Below are 18,391 nucleotides of genomic sequence, written 5' to 3' on the forward strand. Positions count from 1 at the left end.
GAAAATATATGAAAAGTCGTCGGCTAAGGTCAAAAAATTTCAAAATTTTTTAGGCGGTAAACCAAAGTTGGAGGAAAATTTTCAAAGGACTTTAGCCGACGAAAATATATGAAAAGTCGTCGGCTAAAGTCGAAAAATTTTCAAAATTTTACAACCAAAATTTTTTTGGCGGTCAACCAAAATTTTCAAAAGAGTTTAGCCGACGAAATTCTTTATTTTCGTCGGCTAAAGTTCTTTATATAGGCGAAGATGGATGGTAAGAAGTCTATTATCTGCCAGATTTTCTTCTCGGCCTAGCTCCGCCGTCAAGCCACCGGAGACCGTCACACTAGTCCCAAAAGCTTCGCCGTCGTCTCTACTTCATTGCTGGATAGGTGGTGCATCGAGTGGCGCCGCCATGAGGGATAAATTGAGCTCCAAAACTCCGCCGGTTCGGATTCGGTGTCGATCAAATTTCTCCTTCCTTAGGTCACCATTTGGTGAGTTCTATATATGGATAAGTTGAGTTTGATTAGTACTACATTCCCCTAGAATTTGGTAGCTCGATTCGGTGTGTGTGAAGAGAATCGAAGATTTGAAGTTTTTAGGGTTTAAAATTGGGGATTTTTATATTTTGAGTCGATTGACCTGTTTAGGCTTAGAATTGAGCTTCGATTTCTTCTAGAAAGTTGTTCGAAATGTTGAGACGAATATTCTGTCAAATTTTGGTCGTGATTGGAGGTGGCCGAAAGTTTCTGTAGTTTTTTTTTCAAAACCCAGCAACTTTAGCCGACGATATTTAAACACTATATTCGTCGGCTATAGTATTTTTTAATTTTTTTTATAAGGTTTAGCCGACGAATTATGGCATGTTTCGTCGGTTATAGTTATTTTTTTAATTTTTTATAAGGTTTAGCCGACGAAATATAGTATATTTCGTCGGCTATAGTTATTTTTTAAATTTTTTATAAGGTTTAGTCGACGAAATATAGTAAATTTCGTCGGCTATAGTTATTTTTTAAATTTTTATAAGGTTTAGCCGACGAAATATAGTAAATTTCGTCGGCTATAGTTATTTTTTTAAATTTTTATAAGGTTTAGCCGACGAAATATAGTAAATTTCGTCGGCTATAGTTATTTTTTAATTATTTATTACACACTTTAGCCGACGAATATATTAATTTTTTCGTCGGCTAAAGTCTGGGAAAAAACCGACGACATGTTTTTCGTCGGCTAACTGTGGGACTATAGCCGACGAAAAAAAAATTTTGTCGGCTAAAGTCATCACCGACGAGCTTTTCCCGACGACACTATAGCCGACGAGCCTTCGTCGGCTAAGATCTTAGCCGACGAATTAAGATAACAGGCCGACGAAAAATTTTCGTCGGCTAAAGTGCTTGTCCTGGTAGTGTTTACCCCCTTGTGGTTTGGGGGTGACTTCATGTTAGTCCCTACACTTTTATTTTTTTCAGTTTACCCCTGTCTGCCGTGCTCAAATTCTCATATTTTGTTTGAATTGACCTTTAATTATCAGCAGTTAAGGTCCGATTTGGACATATAATGTCCAATTTGCCCAAATTCTAGATACTGGCCTCACAATTAAGGTTAAAATTATCAGCAGTTAACGTCTGATTTGGACAGAATATATGACATTTGGTCACGCTTGAGGAAAATTCAAAAGTTTGAGGGGTAAACTGATGAAATTGAAAGTATAGGGATTAACATGAAGTTACTCTCAAACCTCATAGGGGTAAACTAAATTTAATTCTTGTTCCTAATTAAGTCTTCACAAATAGTTGTTTAACTAAACCTCCGTTTCTAATTTTCATCTGTAAGTTGTGCTTTTGAGCACAAAGGATTGCTTGTTGCACGTACATGATGAGATACATGCAATGCGGTGATGATGATAACTTGATAAGGTAAGGTTTTAGGGTGTATGATTTGTTGAAACGGAGGTTTCAGATGTAGGATTCCGGCCAAAACGGAGGAGTGTACTAAGAAGCGTTGTTGGGAGTATAAATTGCTGGACTGATTGGGTGAGAAGGGAGAGCATATGGCTTAGAAGACAAGAAACAAAGTTCTCATCAGGAGCTGAGGATGAAGCTGAGGCTGTGTACAAGAAATGGAGAGAAGAATAGGAAGGAGTAAGAGCTGCGAAAGCCTTAGAATTGCCATTTCCAGCAGGTTAATTTGATATTTTGTTTCTCTGGAAAAGTTATGATTGGTTTGTGTTTCTGAATGTGTGTATGGTTGGGAATATATATAAGGGATATGCCACTAGTAAACCAGTATGCACATTTAGCTAGAGTTCAATATAATAACGTAACTAACTAGCTAATTTGTTGCTTGCTTATTCCTGAGTTAATTAACAATGAATTTGCACATGTCGATCAGTCACATAATCATGTGTTTCATTAATCTATTTGAGTCCATCTCTGCATGCGACTCTGAAAAAATTGAAGTGAGTTTTTCCTATCATATTGTGCGGGGCACAATTGCATATCAAACTCCCGGTCCAAGACGTTTATATATTTACGAATTACGTCTTAATTTCGTAGTTTGCTCGAAGAGACTTTGATGGATCTGACTTTAATATATGAAAAAACCCTAGCTAGCTAGCTTCTTCACGTCCACAAGGGTTGAGAATATGTGTAACTAAAACTACTAAAATATTAAGGTGGCAAACTTTGACTGTATAATAGGAAAATTATGTTGTGTCGAGAGCATAGCATTGGAAACACATGCAGAATTTGCATAGACCTGTGCCTCTTGTTGGACCCCTTTGCTGAACCTCTCCCTTCTTAACGATAGGAATGCTAATACTATTCGGTACAGCAGCCAAACCATGTATAATATATCAAGCTCACCAAATTTAGCTAAGTTAGTTTTTCCTTTTGTTTTACAGGGAGTCTTCCTAGTGAGAACTCTTAAGTTGAGAATTGGTTGAAGATTTTTTGGTTTATGGTTTAAAAGATCCATTTTTCGATCACATTTTGACATCTCATCTGTTCAGTTTTTAGGTTTATATGAGTAGATCATTTTTACCAATTTTCAGCCAAATTGGTGTTCGTTAAGATAACAAACTAGATCAAATTAATGGAGAACCAAATCTGTCAAATATGAACCGTTCAAGTTCATAATTGATAAATCACACTTACGAATGCCTTAACAAGTTTCAATATAACTGAAAATTTGGAGAAATGATCTACTTAAAAATACTTATAAACTAAACGGTCAAGATGTAGATATAAGATCGAAAGGTAGGATAAGCCGAAAAGTCCTCAACAAGTCCTCAACTTAAGGGTCCTCACTAAAAGGGCTCCCTTGTTTTATAAACTCGAAAAAAGTTTGCACATGCAACATGCTAATTAATGGGGACATGTATATCATATCATTACAAAGAAAAGGAACACAATAATATATATATATCAAATATTGTTGCAATGTAGAAAAAGAATTTATGGGTTGGTTAGTGTAGCGACCTAGGTAATAATGCATGCTTTTGCTTTCTTAATTATTATAGTTATACGTACGTACATATAAATAGTTTGTTTTATAACAGATGGAGTATGTATGTTCATCGTGTTATTCGTGTAACATATGATGAATTTCATGGCTCAAAGCCTCCGACTGCGTACTCTCATAGGATTTACTGTATAGAGAGTTGGAAACTACCAAATCTGACTCATGCATGAAAAGATTTGCGAGAGTACAAGTTAACACTTGACACCACCATATGCAAAAGTTTTGGAGCATCGGAAAATGGAAAATAAAAGTGAAAAAAAGAATGTGATGTATTATATTAATTGTTATCTCCATGGGATACGATAGAGATAGAAATATGACACTATTATATACATTTTTTTATTATCCTTTTATCATAAGATTGAAAACAATTTTCACAAACAAGGTAACAGATAAATATTTAACTAGACAATATATGTGCGTTATGGCACATTTATCGAGTTAGCATGGATCCGACGTCCGAGATTGATAATACGGTTGGAAGTGGATTCCTCCGTTGTTTTATACCTTTTATTGAGTTATGCATGTTTGACAAGACGAGCATTCTTTATTTGTACAATAAACACGATGGAAGATGTGACAGTACTTAACACAGCTGGTTTGGTGGGATTCACCTCCTCCTTTTATTTTGTCATATTGTAGTAGTGACCTTATGGGTCTTCCCTAATTTCGGTTTTCATAGTTTTGTTTCGTTATTATTTTGTTATGAGAGGTTTTAGTCTAATCCCCCTCTCTTGATGTTTCTTTTTTTCTTTTCTAATACATAAGAGTGTTAGGGGGTCATTCCTCTCTTACTCATCTTTCAGACCAAAAAAAAAAAAAGATGCGAAAGTACTTCAAATATAACGGTACGTAGTTCTTCATGAAGGCCTTTCTCTTTCTCTTGCAAATGGTTTCTCTGCAGAAGTCTATATAGAAGGCGACTAGAAAGCTTCTCATCGATTATAGAAATGCGAGGAGAATCAAGATCGATCTCCTAATCCTATCTCTAACCCGGAGATCTAGAGACTAGAGTGTCAAGTCTCAATACCAGTGTTGGATTTTGTTTTCCCTTTGTTACATCAGTTCATGTCATTTGAGGACAGGTGTTCGTGCACTTCAATACAAGTCGATTAACTCATCATCATATGCATAGCTTTGGTACCCAAGCTCTTTCGGTGTAGCTGACTTTAGTAGCCACAATTTGGTTACAGAGTTCAAAGAGGTTCGTCTCTATCTAAACCTCGGTTGGCCTAAACTTTCGGTGTGCCTAGTCCTCGGTATGGGAATTGGGAAAGCATGAGGTGGTACCAAGGCATGGGATTAGATAGTTAGATATACTGAACAAAATGAGTAATTAGTTTTTTTTTTGATTTTATGTCCTTTACTGGTGGATTCCATAAATTGGCACAACTCATCACGATCATGGTCTTAATCTTTAAGTTTCTTGGTAACATCATGACCCTGAGTTTACCACAATGAAAAGGTAGAATAATTTGGCAGCACATGTTTGGAGAATAGCCCACAGACATTTTCTTTGAACTAATGACCAGCAGTGACTTGTGACTTTGGTTGGTGGGGAGAATGAGAGTGGAGAATCACACCCCTTCGAACGAGATGAAGACAAGCCTTGGCATCATCTAATGTTGGAGCAGGTCATCATCTCTCGGTAAATATCAAAACTCAGTAAACTACCATAACAAGTTTAACTGATTTTCAGATTATATTGCAACATTTCAGTGAAAAATTTATGAATAATATTTCGAGAGCAGTAAATATTCGAGCCAAACCATGGTATTTGCAACTTGATGTAATAATTTGAGAGAAAACTACTTTCCACTTCTGAAAATTCAACATTGACGACTTTAAATCCTGGCGTGCTACCATCTGGGATTTTAACCCTTTATAAACCCCCCTCTACCAAGCTGCCTAAGCATCACTGCAGTTCTCAGTTTCAGCTAGCAACTAAATCTCATTTGAGCACCAGCCATGGAGACCCTTTACCTTGTTCTATCTTTAGGAGCTGCTCTTTTCGCCTTTGCCCTCTTTGCACTCAAATCCGAAGATGGCAAGAACCTCCCACCAGGCAGCATGGGGTGGCCTATTGTGGGAGAGACTCTCGAGTTTCTTTTTGGAAAGCCTGAAAACTTTGTGTTCAAGAGGATGAAGAGGTACTCCCCTGACATCTTCAAGACAAAGATTCTCGGGGAGAAAACTGCTGTCATTTGTGGACCTAATGGCCACAAGTTTCTCTTCAGCAATGAGCAGAAGTACTTCACAGCATTCCGTCCACACTCTATGCAGAAGATGTTCAGGTCGTACAAGGCTGCTACTCCTGCTGCTGCTCCGAAACAGATTGCTCGCGATGAAGAGTCGAAAGTACTAAGATCACCGGGGTTCCTTAAGCCAGAAGCATTGATGAGGTACTTGGGGAAGATGGACTCAATCACCCAAGAACAGATGAAGGTGTACTGGGAAGGCAAGAACCAGGTCTTGGCCTACCCTTTGGCCAAGACTTTGACTCTTAGTCTTGCCTGCAGATTCTTCTTGGGGATTGATGAGCCGGAGAGGATTGCTAGGCTGGTGGAGAACTTTGATGATGTGACTGTGGGGATGCACTCACTTATTGTGAACTTCCCAGGAACCATTTTCCACAGGGCAACAAAAGCAGCTGATGCAATCAGGAAGGAGTTGAAGACTGTGATCCAGGAGAAGAAGGCTGCAATGGCATCAGGAGCACCTATGATGGATATTCTGACACATATGATTGTGGCAAGTGATCCATCTGGGCAACACATGCCTGAGGCTGAGATTGCAGATAAGATGATGGGTTTGTTGACTGCTGGGTACAGTACTGTGGCTACAGCTATGACTTTCTTCATGAAATATGTGGGAGAAAGGCCTGACATCTATGCCAAGGTCCTAGCAGGTAATTCCCTTCACAACTTCATAACCCAATTCATCAAACTGATAAAAAAAATTTGTAATGATATGCTTATTGGGGTTTTGTGTTGTGATTATGAAAACAGAACAAATGGAGATTGCTGAGTCAAAGACGCCAGGACAACTCTTGGAATGGGATGACTTGAATAAGATGAAGTACTCCTGGAATGTCATATATGAGGTGATGAGGTTCACTCCACCACTACAGGGAACATTCCGAGAGGCTCTGACCGATTTCGAATATGCCGGTTACACCATTCCTAAGGGCTGGAAGGTACTTACATACACGCGCACACACACACATACTTTTAAAGTTTGTTCATAACCTCCATTAGAGGACTCAAGTAGCTAACTAAGTCTCTGTTTTGTTGCAGGTATATTGGACTGTTAGCACAACAAACATGAACCCGGATTACTTCCCCAACCCAGAAAAGTTTGACCCCTCGAGATACGATGACGTGAGTGCATTCCCACCGTATACATTTGTTCCATTTGGAGGAGGACCAAGAATGTGCCCTGGAAAAGAGTATGCTCGACTGGCCATTCTCACTTTTGTGCACAATGTGGTCAAGAGGTTCAAGTGGGAAGTGGTATTTCCCAAAGAAAAGATCACAGGTGATATGATGCCGACACCAGAAAAAGGACTTCCTATTCGCCTTACATGTCACTAGGCATCAAATTTTCTCTGTTTGGTTGGAGACACCAAAGAGAATTAAAACTTAAGTTTTTTTTTTTTTTTTTTTTTTTTTTTTGCTGTAGTAATGAAATTGCAATATCATGTGATTACCTCGTAAGCAAATTATACAACACCCTTTTTCTAAGTTTATTCTTCCTGCACTGAAATTTTATTGAATCTTAGAACAAAATCTCATAACTAGAAAAGCGAACAAGCTATTTATGGATACAGTATTATTGTATCTTCAACTGAAACTTACTATTTAGTCCCTCAGAGCTGTTCCAAAACTCTATCTGGAACAAACTCACAATCTAGTCCTAAAACATCATATATTTCCTAATAATTGTGGTTGGCTAGTTGCTAAATTTGGTTTGCTGATATTGGCCTGCTAAGGTTGACTGTCAGCTCATATAAAGATCATCTGATATTTTCAATATAGGAGATGAGCTTAAAACAGAAAAAGAACAAATATGGTGCCACCCCAATTATTCACAGTTTGGACATGGGGAATCAACACTATAATCCTGCACATATATTTTATATATATATATTTTTGGGTGGGTATATCCTGCACATATAAAGACTAACATAAAGGAAATAGGTGATTATTTTTGTTTATGTTTTTGTGATGACACTAGAGGACAAAGCCTAGGAAAACCTTCCTCAAACATCAAAATGAGAAACAGAAGAAACTGTGTTCTGTTTTAATGTTTTTAGTGATTATCACAATAAGAACCCTCAATACAGCTTTTTCTAGTTCAATAAGTCATCTCCCGAATTCAAGACACAGAAGAAACTGTGTACTAAAGAATTTGGTGATTTATTTTGGGTTATTAATGAAAGAAGTTTCGTTGTACAAATTTCATGTTTTCAGGTCGCTATAATCCTGCCTGCATAAAGAAACCACCTACATTTCCCCTCAATTCCTTCTCTGATAATCTAAGTGGTCCTCATCTCCAAAGGGACCAAAGAGGTTCCAAGCTAAAAGTTTTGTGTTTTAATGCCTATAAGGAACTTGGTGCTTGCAGAAATTCTGTGAAAGCTATTTTCGGAGATCAAATCCTCATCTCCAAAGGGACCAAAGAAGTTCAAGCTAAAAGTTTTTGTGTTTTTATGCCTTTAAGTAACTTACGGTTACAGAATTTCTGCAAAAGCTATTTTCGGAGATCGTACAGAATAATCCCTCAAAATGTATAGTTAATAACTTCATACAAGAAAAAGGTAGGAGCAGATTCCCAAATAACAACAAACAACTTTGTTACTAGGATTATGTTTCAACTAATTACGTCTCACTAGAAGGGTTTTCGTCTTGGGGCCATTCTAGTGAGGACCCTTAAGTTGAGGACTTGGTGAGGACTTTTCGGTTTATGGTTTAAAAGACCCAATTTTCAACAATTATGTCTCACTAGAAGGGCTTCCGTCTTGGGAGCCATTCTAGTGAGGACCCTTAAGTTGAGGACTTGGTGAGGATTTTTCGGTTTATGGTTTAAAAGACCCAATTTTCGATCACATTTTGACATCTTATCAGTTCAGTTTTTAGGTTTATATGAGTAGATCATTTCTACAAATTTTCACCCAAATTTGTGTTCGTTAAGATAACAGACTAGATCAAATTAATGGACGAACCAAATATGTCAAATATGAACCGTTCAAGTTCATAATTGATAAATCACACTTATGAATGTCTTAACAATTTTCGATATAGCTGAAAATTTGAAGAAATTATCTACTCATAAATACTTATAAACTAAACGGTCAAGATGTAAATATAAGATCGAAAAGTAGGATAAGTTGAAAAGTCCTCAGCAAGTCCTTAACTTAAGGGTCCTCACTAGAAGAGTTTCCGTCTTCCTAGTAATATTAACTTATTAAAATAGCATCATGTCCACAAGCTCTACTAACCGGGTTTACTAAAAGGCAAAGGTAGGAGCAGATTCCCAAATAACAACAAACAACTTTGTTACTAGGATTATGTTTCAACTAATTAGTAATATTAACTTATTAAAATAGCATCATGTCCACAAGCTCTACTAACTGGGTTTACTAAAAGACAGACTCTTCAAAGTACTAAAAACAAGATCCATGACTGGGTTTACTAAAAGACATACTCTTCAAAGTACTAAAAACAAGATCCATGAACCCTACTATTACAATACTCTTCTTTATGTTATTTGATCTATAATTTGACAAATTTACATGAACAGACGTACTAGGATGTGCCAAAGTCTTAAAAGATTGATCATATGCGTCGCAGAGAGGCCAATCTCTTCTCAAGATCCTCAACATCAGGAGATTCAGAACTGCATACAGTTAAAATATATTAGTTACCAATACAGTAGTAAACTAAAGGATGAAAGAAGTTCATATATAAACTAGAGAAGTTCTTTGTAGAAAACTTGATCAAGGTTCTTCACGGACTTTATCACAACAGAAGAAAAAGTTAAGCGTACCCGACTCAATTATCCCTTTCCATGAAAGAAACAAATGACATGCTTCATGAGCAATCGTTCTTAAATTATCCTCAAAACTCAAAGAATTCTAGTTTATTGTGGCAAAGTATCATATATTCATGATTTTCAATACTGGACAGATTAAAGTCAATGCTGATCACGCCAGAGGTTCATGGGTTAAATAAGGAAAACTCATTGGTTATTGCTAGTTTCTCAATAGTTAGTATTAGTAATAAGACAATTCCATAAACTTTTTATCGTGCACGTACCTCTTGGGAACAACATTTGCAGCATTCCTTGGTGCAACATTTTCACCATTTCTTGATCCAATCTTGCCTTTTGGAGCTGAAGATAACTGTTGAGAACAACAAGAACCAGAATTATAATATAGTTGGTTTATAAGGATAAAAACAATAACCCAGAAAACTCATGGGAACTATCTTAATCACACCAACCTGGGATGCGATATCAACACCAATCTCATCGAGAACCTGAGAAATGAAACGTGCAATTAATGAGATAAGGGGGGTGTCAACCTATACAAGAAAACAAAAGTACAATCAGGCTGCCAATAATTTACCTGGTTAGTGAGTTCCTCTGTTTCCTCTTCAGCCTCATCTTTGTCTAAGGTCTCATCAATGGACTCTGACATCATTTCAATCTGCGCCAGAGAACAATATGAGTAAACATTTGATGAGATCATTACTAATCCTTGTTCTTAGTTTGTATTTTAAGTGTTCATTTGAACAAAACCAGCATGCGAATAATGAATATGAAAATTTATGACATGGAAATTATTCTGAAAAACCCTTTAGTATTACCGTCATGTCCATTTGTGCAGACTGCTTCTGGAACTCTCTGATCACTTTAATTTGTTTTGCAGGTTGCATTTCCTGAAATGAGAAACAGATAACGATAAGAAACACTTTATCAATCAAGGACCATGATGGAATTAAGAAATTTGATGGCTATACAGGTCTATTACTGATAATGTACTAATAAATAGTAGAGTTGACCAACACTTGTCAATTAAAATTGCCTCTTCAAATGCATACCTTATTCATTGCCACCATTGCTTTTGTTGCGCCTTTCATGCCTGTGGAAATTGAAGTGCTTGCATATAATGCCTGTAAATAGACCAACAGTCAATAAGCTGCCCAGCATATACTATCATAATCTTTCAACTGAATTTCAAAGCATAAGATGGCGACCTGAGTATGAGTAGCTACGCCTCTTATTTGGGCACGGCTTCCTTGCAAGTTGGTAATCTGTTGGCGTAACCTAACAAGTTGGCGAGCCAAGATTTTTGTGGCAGCCTGGATAGAGCATATACAAATCTCATTTCAATAAAGAATAGTATGACCAAACTAATTAGCTTCAACTTCATGATTGAAACCCTAAATATAGTTTTGTTATACTTGATACATAAACCAAACAATATGGCCAAACAGTATGTGAATGTAAGACTTATCCATCAATACCACAGAGAATGTTGTCCAGACATTTGGAGTTCTCTTTCACATCTTCTACAGTCTATTTTTTTAAGGACCACCATCTTGCAAGTTACTGAATTTCAATACATTACCCTATATAATTCCGTTATACTTGATACATAAACCAAACAGTATGTGAATGTAAGAATCATCCATCAATACCACAGAGAATGTAGTCCAGCATAACTTATACCTTTGGAGTCCTCTTTTGTATATCTTCTATAGTCTATTTGTTTTTAAGAGCACCATCATGTAAGTAACTGAATTTCAAGACATTACCAGTAGAAAATAAGTCTACTCAGTAACCTATCAGTAATGGAATATGTTACGTCCTCCTATGTTTCCAAAATATCTGAAGATCACATACTCCCATACTAACAAACAGGCTTCGTGGTGCAGTAACCAGCTCATTTTCATCTTCTAAATCCCACTAATACTTTATATGAAATATGACATGACTAGAAGGGTGAACAGTAATGGTATTTGTAACTTCCTCCTATGTTTCTATAATATCTGAAGAATCATTCACTCACACACTAAGAAACAAGGCTCTTCCTTGTCGCGTAACCGGCTCATTTTCATCTTCTAAATATCACTAATACTTTAAATGAAACATGACATGACTTCCCTATGTGCATCTAATCATTTTCACAACTGGTGGTTCCAATAGAAGAAAATTGCAATTTAATAAACATGGTAAGCTAAATCTCTATACATGAAATCATTAAAGCAGAAAGAAATAAAAAAAGCAAAGTTGTATATCAGTTATGATGTAATCTTAAGAGTTCATTTTCCTTCTTCTTGCTAAATAAGATTTTTCTATAACTGCTGACTCTCCCCACTCATGTGATATCACTTGTATGCATGCCAATAGTGAATCTCACTAGTAGAACATAATACCTTCTCTTTGCTGTAAAGTAAAGCATATCAAAAACCTAAACCCCTTACCAAAACACTAAAAAGGTCTGTGTCCACTGCCACTATTAGGTACCGTGCCATTAACTCTTTCTATGTTGCAGAACATTATCATATCCTTTCATTGCATTTGACCATGGTAATAGCTTATGCACATAACAATATAACAGGAGAGATATCTAAGAAGATAACTAGATAAGTAAACTTGCCTCATTTCCAGTTTTAGCTGTTTTCTTGATCTCTGCCACCAATTTCTTTTCCTGAAATGCGCAACCAATCAGAACAATTGAAAAAGGACCTGAGGATATAATCAATCAGAAAGGGTTCCAGGAATGGTAACACATACCTCCAATTGAAGAGATGAAATCTCACGTTCAATGCCTGCAAAGAAAGATGGTTGAAATCACAAATACATATAATAAGGTCAAACCCAAGATACTGTAGCAGTAAGCAGCACAATGTCAAAATGCGGATTAATGATTCTTTATTTGTTACAATATCACAAAAAGAATGAACTTTTCACCATCAAAGAATGCACTCAACGCTATAGAGCATACACATACCTCTGGTAGCAACAGCCATGTCTCTTTTGCTGGACCTCAGAGCCTCTATTCAAAACAAACAACCAATTCAACAATCTCATTCACAATTCATCAAACAGGTAACCCAGAAAGCTTCAAATCAGGGCAATCTTTAACATTACAACTCAATTTGAGAACAAAAACAACCTCTAAACATTGGGTCCTGATTAAAATCACTAAAGATACAAACTTTTCACTATCAAATCGTACCCTTTAACAATTGAAAGAAACCCATTCAGTTTCTCAACCTATACAGTAAAATTAGAACAAGCCCCAAATGCAGGAAACCCTAAAGAGAAGGAAAAGATTGAACCTTTGGGGGAGGTCTTCTTCTTGAAGATGTTCAAGTTCATGGTGACAGAGAATCTCTTCAAAACTTGAATAGCTTTCAGTCTGGGGAGACAAAAACCAGTGACTTCTATTCTTGTGCTGACAGCTTCTTCTTCCAAAGGGAAGAGACACAGATAGGTTAGTGCGAGTGTGAGTTGTGTTGAGTGTGCTGCTTTGTTTCAGGTTCGCACGTGCCAAAAACGGCAGAATTTCCAACTAGCCGTTATGAGTTCGGCCATGACTGGATTGGGCTTCCTTGAAATCTTGAATACATTTATTCGGATAATCTGGTCGCCCTAGCTTTTCCAATAGTGATGGATCCTCAACGCTGCTAGCTAGCTTAGCTTCAAAGATATATATATTATAAAGTAATAATTTGATTGTGAAATAAATATGTTGCAGTGTCTACACTGATGCAGTGTAAGATACGAGTCAAATATGTGTATACCGCTTAGTTTTTATTTTTAATTTTTATTGGGGGGTTAGTGGTTAGATTAGGTAATACATACCCATGCAGGATATCTCAACAATTGTCAGACTATTTTACTGCATCGTCATGGGACAGGAACGCAAACAGGCACATAGTCTCACCATCGGTTGGCCATGGTGAGCTCTAAACTTAGGGGTTCCAAATTAGTCATTCTATCGTCTCACTATCCCTAGTGGTTATATACCGCTCAGTTTATATATATATTTTGTGGAATGCTCATTGAGATATTACCGTACGTATTATTTGTGTATGTTTTTCGAAATCAATTAATAATGATAAGATTTTTTTCATTGGCAAGCTTACTCCTATATATGAACAATATCATAGTCTGTAGGCTAGAAAATATAAGTATAACCTACCCAATTTTTTATCCAAAAAAAAAAAAAAAAAAAAAACCTAACCCAATTTTAAAGCCAGTCTCATGCAAGACTTATGTCCATAGTCATGTCCCTCTGTTAATGAGCTCAAGCCTAAGCCCATCAGCAAAAAATATAGTTGCATAGAAGGCCCATGAAGGCCGATCGAAGGCTAGCTGCAGAGGCAGCCTCCCAGACATCCACTCTGCCACCGAAAAAAGCAACCATGTCAGCCTGGTCGCCATTTCAGTCATCAGAATTCCTGAGGGCCGGGTATCCAACTTGATCGGCATACCAACATGCATCTTCATAGCTTTAGAACACAAAATTTAGGGATTAAACCGGCGACAAGATCGAATCACCAGTTTCAGTTTCTGGCTAATATCAACATCGGCCATCTTGACAAGCACCTAAGCAACAAGATTGTAGGAACCTCCACGATAATATGGAAAGGGAGGGCAAGCCGCATTCATGTTTCCTATTTTGGTATTCTCTTTATAGATATAAATAAAATTTAAGAGTGAATTTCATTATGAAATGGGAAAAGAAGATTGTAAGATCAAAAACTTTGGATACAACCCATTACTATTTGGTTTGTGGCATAATCATGTGAGTCATGTCCTTCATAAGTGTGAGCTTTTGCACTACATAATTCAACAAATTTTTTGGCACAATACTTGACCACAAATATAGGCTCTTATAAACTCAATCACATACGGTAATTCGAAAAAACTTATTCTTAATAATGATTTTGGTAACAAGTTTAATATCATTAACAAACATTTATTTCCACCCACGAACTCCGTTTGATAACAAGAATTAATCGTTGTTAACATACGATTATCCAAAGAGAACCAATCAATGCAGCTTTTGGATAAAACGTTTTCTCTTTTGGATAAACTTTTCAAGATTGGTATCAAGTTTAATACTATTAATTATGTTTATTTCCTTTCCTAAGATTTAGCTTTACCTAAAATGTTTTACTAGAGCTAGCTAGAATGGTAGCTAATTAAGCCATGACATATGCTAATCACCTTCATGCGTGGCACCACGTACGTCTGCTTAGAGCTCTATATAATCCCATTTCTGTCTCATCATCCATCAAACTCCTCCCAATCCAAAACCCATTTCCAACAGGATCAAATGGAAAGAAACCGATCAAAACACACAGCAAAGGCCACATTCCATCATCTTCTACCAGTCTTCTTCTTCTATGTTTTCTTCTCTCTTGATTGCTTATTTGCACAAGAGTTAGTTGGCTATGGATATAAAGTCCAGTCTGTAAATAGTTCTGATTCCTCCGGAAAGACATTGACGGTTAACCTTGGCCTCATCAACAGCTCCTCAGTTTATGGACCTGACATCTCAAATCTCACCCTCTATGTCAGGTATGCACCTACATATACACCTCCACAATTTTGTAAGATATATTTTGTTATATCTCCGCCACAAACGCTGCCGTCGCAGCCTCTAAAGCAGGGAAAGTGATATCGTCCGCTTAGATATGTCATATATGTTATAATACTAATATTCCAAATGTTATATTGAACAGCTATGAGACAAAAGACCGCTTGAGAGTTCGAATAACAGACTCAACCCAACAAAGATGGGAGATCCCACAAGAAATCATCCCCCGCCAAAACCAAACTTCACAAAACTTTTCCGTCACCGACAACGACCTCGTTTTTACCCTCCGCAATACCACCCCATTCGGATTCACCATCACCCGCCGCTCCACCAACGACACCGTTTTCGACACCACCCCGAACCCCTCCGACCCCAACACCACCTTCATCTTCAAAGACCAATACATCCAGCTCTCTTCCTCCCTCCCCAACAACAGGTCATCCCTGTACGGCCTAGGAGAACACACCAAGAGCACCTTCAAGATCCTAGCCAATCAGATGCTAACACTCTGGGCCGCCGACATCGCCAGCGTCAATCCCGACCTCAATCTGTATGGCTCCCACCCCTTCTACATGGACGTCAGGTCGCCGTCCGGTGATGGCAGGGTCAAGGCGGGAACCACTCACGGCGTGCTGCTTCTGAATAGCAATGGCATGGATGTAAATTACACCGGGGACAGGGTCACTTATAATGTGATTGGCGGAGTTGTGGACTTGTATTTCTTTGCGGGTCCGACACCCGAATCGGTGATGGACCAGTATACGGAGCTCATTGGTCGACCCGCCCCGATGCCATATTGGTCTTTCGGTAAGTTGTAAATTCTTCTTTGGTGAAATGTAACTCTCAATTTCTGTTATTTCATAATTGCCATTTACTTTGATTTTGCTTTCTCTATTGAAGGATTCCACCAGTGTAAATATGGTTACAAGAATGTTTCTGACCTTGAGGGGGTGGTTGCTGGTTATGCAAACGCTAGTATCCCTCTTGATGTTATGTGGACAGACATCGACTACATGGATGCCTACAAAGATTTCACTCTTGATCCCGTCAACTTTCCACTAGACAAGATGCAGAACTTTACCAACACCCTTCACCAAAATGGTCAGAAATACGTGGTCATTTTGGATCCCGGTATGTGATATCATTGTTACTTTTTTCTTAACATTAAATATTTGAAAATTCTCTTGTTATATGTTATTAGATTGTCAATTTTAACCATTAACGTTTAGACAAAGATTCTCTCGTGACACCAAATGATTGATTATATGGTTCCACTTATACAGGTATTAGTATTAATGACAGCTATGGATCCTACACCAGAGGGAAGGAAGCAGATATATACATAAAACGTGATGGCATTCCTTACCAGGGAAATGTATGGCCTGGTGATGTTTACTTTCCTGATTTTGTTCATCCACAAAGTGAACCGTATTGGGAGAATGAGATCAAACTATTTATAGACCAGCTACCTGTTGATGGCCTTTGGATTGATATGAATGAAGTCTCAAATTTCCAAACTTCTGCTCCGACTCCTAATTCTACACTTGATGACCCACCGTACAAGATCAACGATTCTGGCGGCCACCGTCCGATCCTCAGTAAGACTATTCCAGGATCAGCTCTTCACTATGGTAATGTTACAGAGTACAATGTTCATAACCTATATGGGATGTTACAAGCCAAAGCAACAAACAAGGCCTTGACCAATGTCACTGGTAAGAGACCGTTTGTTCTCTCGAGATCAACTTTTGTAAGCTCTGGTAAGTACGCAGCACATTGGACTGGAGACAATGGTGCAAGATGGAATGACTTGGCATACTCAATTCCGGGGATTTTGAATTTTGGCCTCTTTGGAGTTCCAATGGTTGGAGCTGATATATGTGGTTTTATTGGAGATACTAATGAAGAACTCTGCCGGCGTTGGATTCAGGTAACTAACTGATTACAAGCCTTTAGTTTGAACACTCGCGCAAAATTTTGACCACATTATTGAAATGTTGCTTGCATATCATATGTGACTAACTTATTAACTATTCTACATGCAGGTAGGGGCCTTTTACCCCTTTTCAAGAGATCACTCGGACAAGAATTCAATCCGGCAAGAGCTCTATGTTTGGGAATCGGTGGCTGCATCAGCAAAGAAGGTGCTGGGGCTGCGTTACCGGCTGCTCCCCTTGTACTACACATCGATGTATCAAGCACACAAGAACGGGACCCCAATTGCAAGGCCCCTATTCTTCTCATTTCCAGAAGACACCAATACATACGACATCAGTTCGCAGTTTCTGATTGGTAAAGGCGTAATGGTGTCACCTGTGTTACAGCAAGGAGCAACTTCAGTTGAGGCATATTTTCCTGCAGGAAATTGGTATGATCTTTTCAACTACACATCATTAAGTGTAGACACTGGAAAGAATGTTACGTTGGATGCACCTCCTGATCATATCAACGTTCATGTCCACGAAGGTAACATTCTGGCCTTGCAAGGAGAGGCCTTGACAACACAAGCAGCCCGAAACACTTCATTCGAACTTTTGGTGGTCATTGGTAGTAGCAATGAGAGTGCTGGAGAAGTGTTCTTGGACGATGGAGAGGAGCTTGAAATGGGAGGAGAGGGAGGGAAGTGGAGCTTCGTGAGGTTTCATTCTGCTCGAGCACAAAATGGAAGTCTAATTTTGAGCTCAAATGTCGAAAATGGAGATTTTGCACTAAGCCAAGGCTGGATCATTGATAAAATTACCGTCCTCGGGTTGGACAAAGATCATGCCAAGGTAGAGTCTAGTGTATCCCTTCCTATAGGAAAGGAGTTTGAGTTGGAGCTGAAGCCGAATCAGACAGTGACGAAAACACTCTTTAGTAGAGATCAGTTGCATACACAACTGTTTAATTAAGTTTTAAGGTTCCAAAATATATCTATGATCAGTTGTATTCTTGTAGTATATTTGATTTTCTCTGAATAATAAAAAAAATGGGTGTTTGAATGTTATGTTTATACAACTTATTTGTCTTATTTACTTGTATATTTGTAGCAAGTCAGTCCTTAGTCTTATTCCAGGCAGAACTAATCCAGGTTAAAGACTGCAACCACTAGCCTGCAGGCCTCAGAGATATTACTTCTTGAATAGTAGGGTTGAGTTTAGTTTTCAAAAATGTAAAAATGAACAAATTAGAGGAGCCTTTTGCAAATTTGGAAGGAAAAAAAACAAAATTGCTTCAAGCCAAAATCGAAAGCTAGATTGGACCATCCCAGAAAAGACAGAAGACAGC

At 37.9% G+C, this 18,391-nt stretch overlaps 3 protein-coding genes across 3 annotated transcripts; 2 read left to right on the forward strand and 1 right to left on the reverse strand.

The window, feature by feature from the left end:
* The first annotated feature begins 5,472 nt into the window (after window positions 1-5,472).
* Window positions 5,473-7,097, forward strand: LOC101291806 (cytochrome P450 716B1-like). Its single transcript, XM_004295412.1, has 3 exons — window positions 5,473-6,412; window positions 6,513-6,700; window positions 6,801-7,097. The coding sequence occupies exons 1-3, from the start codon at window positions 5,473-5,475 to the stop codon at window positions 7,095-7,097; spliced, it is 1,425 nt and encodes a 474-aa protein (XP_004295460.1).
* Window positions 7,098-9,058: 1,961 nt separating this feature from the next.
* LOC101296548 (vacuolar protein sorting-associated protein 2 homolog 2-like) lies at window positions 9,059-13,122 on the reverse strand. The gene is made up of 11 exons (XM_004293651.1): window positions 12,855-13,122; window positions 12,524-12,568; window positions 12,307-12,341; window positions 12,170-12,220; window positions 10,764-10,868; window positions 10,608-10,679; window positions 10,374-10,445; window positions 10,133-10,213; window positions 10,008-10,043; window positions 9,822-9,907; window positions 9,059-9,402 (listed from the first exon to the last, which is right to left on the reverse strand). The coding sequence occupies exons 1-11, from the start codon at window positions 12,892-12,894 to the stop codon at window positions 9,342-9,344; spliced, it is 684 nt and encodes a 227-aa protein (XP_004293699.1). The 5' UTR covers window positions 12,895-13,122; the 3' UTR covers window positions 9,059-9,341.
* Window positions 13,123-14,860: 1,738 nt separating this feature from the next.
* Window positions 14,861-18,110, forward strand: LOC101292103 (alpha-glucosidase-like). Its single transcript, XM_004295413.1, has 5 exons — window positions 14,861-15,105; window positions 15,270-15,931; window positions 16,025-16,255; window positions 16,408-17,054; window positions 17,170-18,110. Exons 1-5 carry the CDS (start codon window positions 14,861-14,863, stop codon window positions 18,013-18,015), a joined length of 2,631 nt encoding a protein of 876 aa, XP_004295461.1. The 3' UTR covers window positions 18,016-18,110.
* Window positions 18,111-18,391: the final 281 nt, after the last annotated feature.

This window comes from Fragaria vesca, linkage group LG3, assembly GCF_000184155.1.
Source record: "Fragaria vesca subsp. vesca linkage group LG3, FraVesHawaii_1.0, whole genome shotgun sequence".
NCBI lineage: Eukaryota > Viridiplantae > Streptophyta > Magnoliopsida > Rosales > Rosaceae > Fragaria > Fragaria vesca.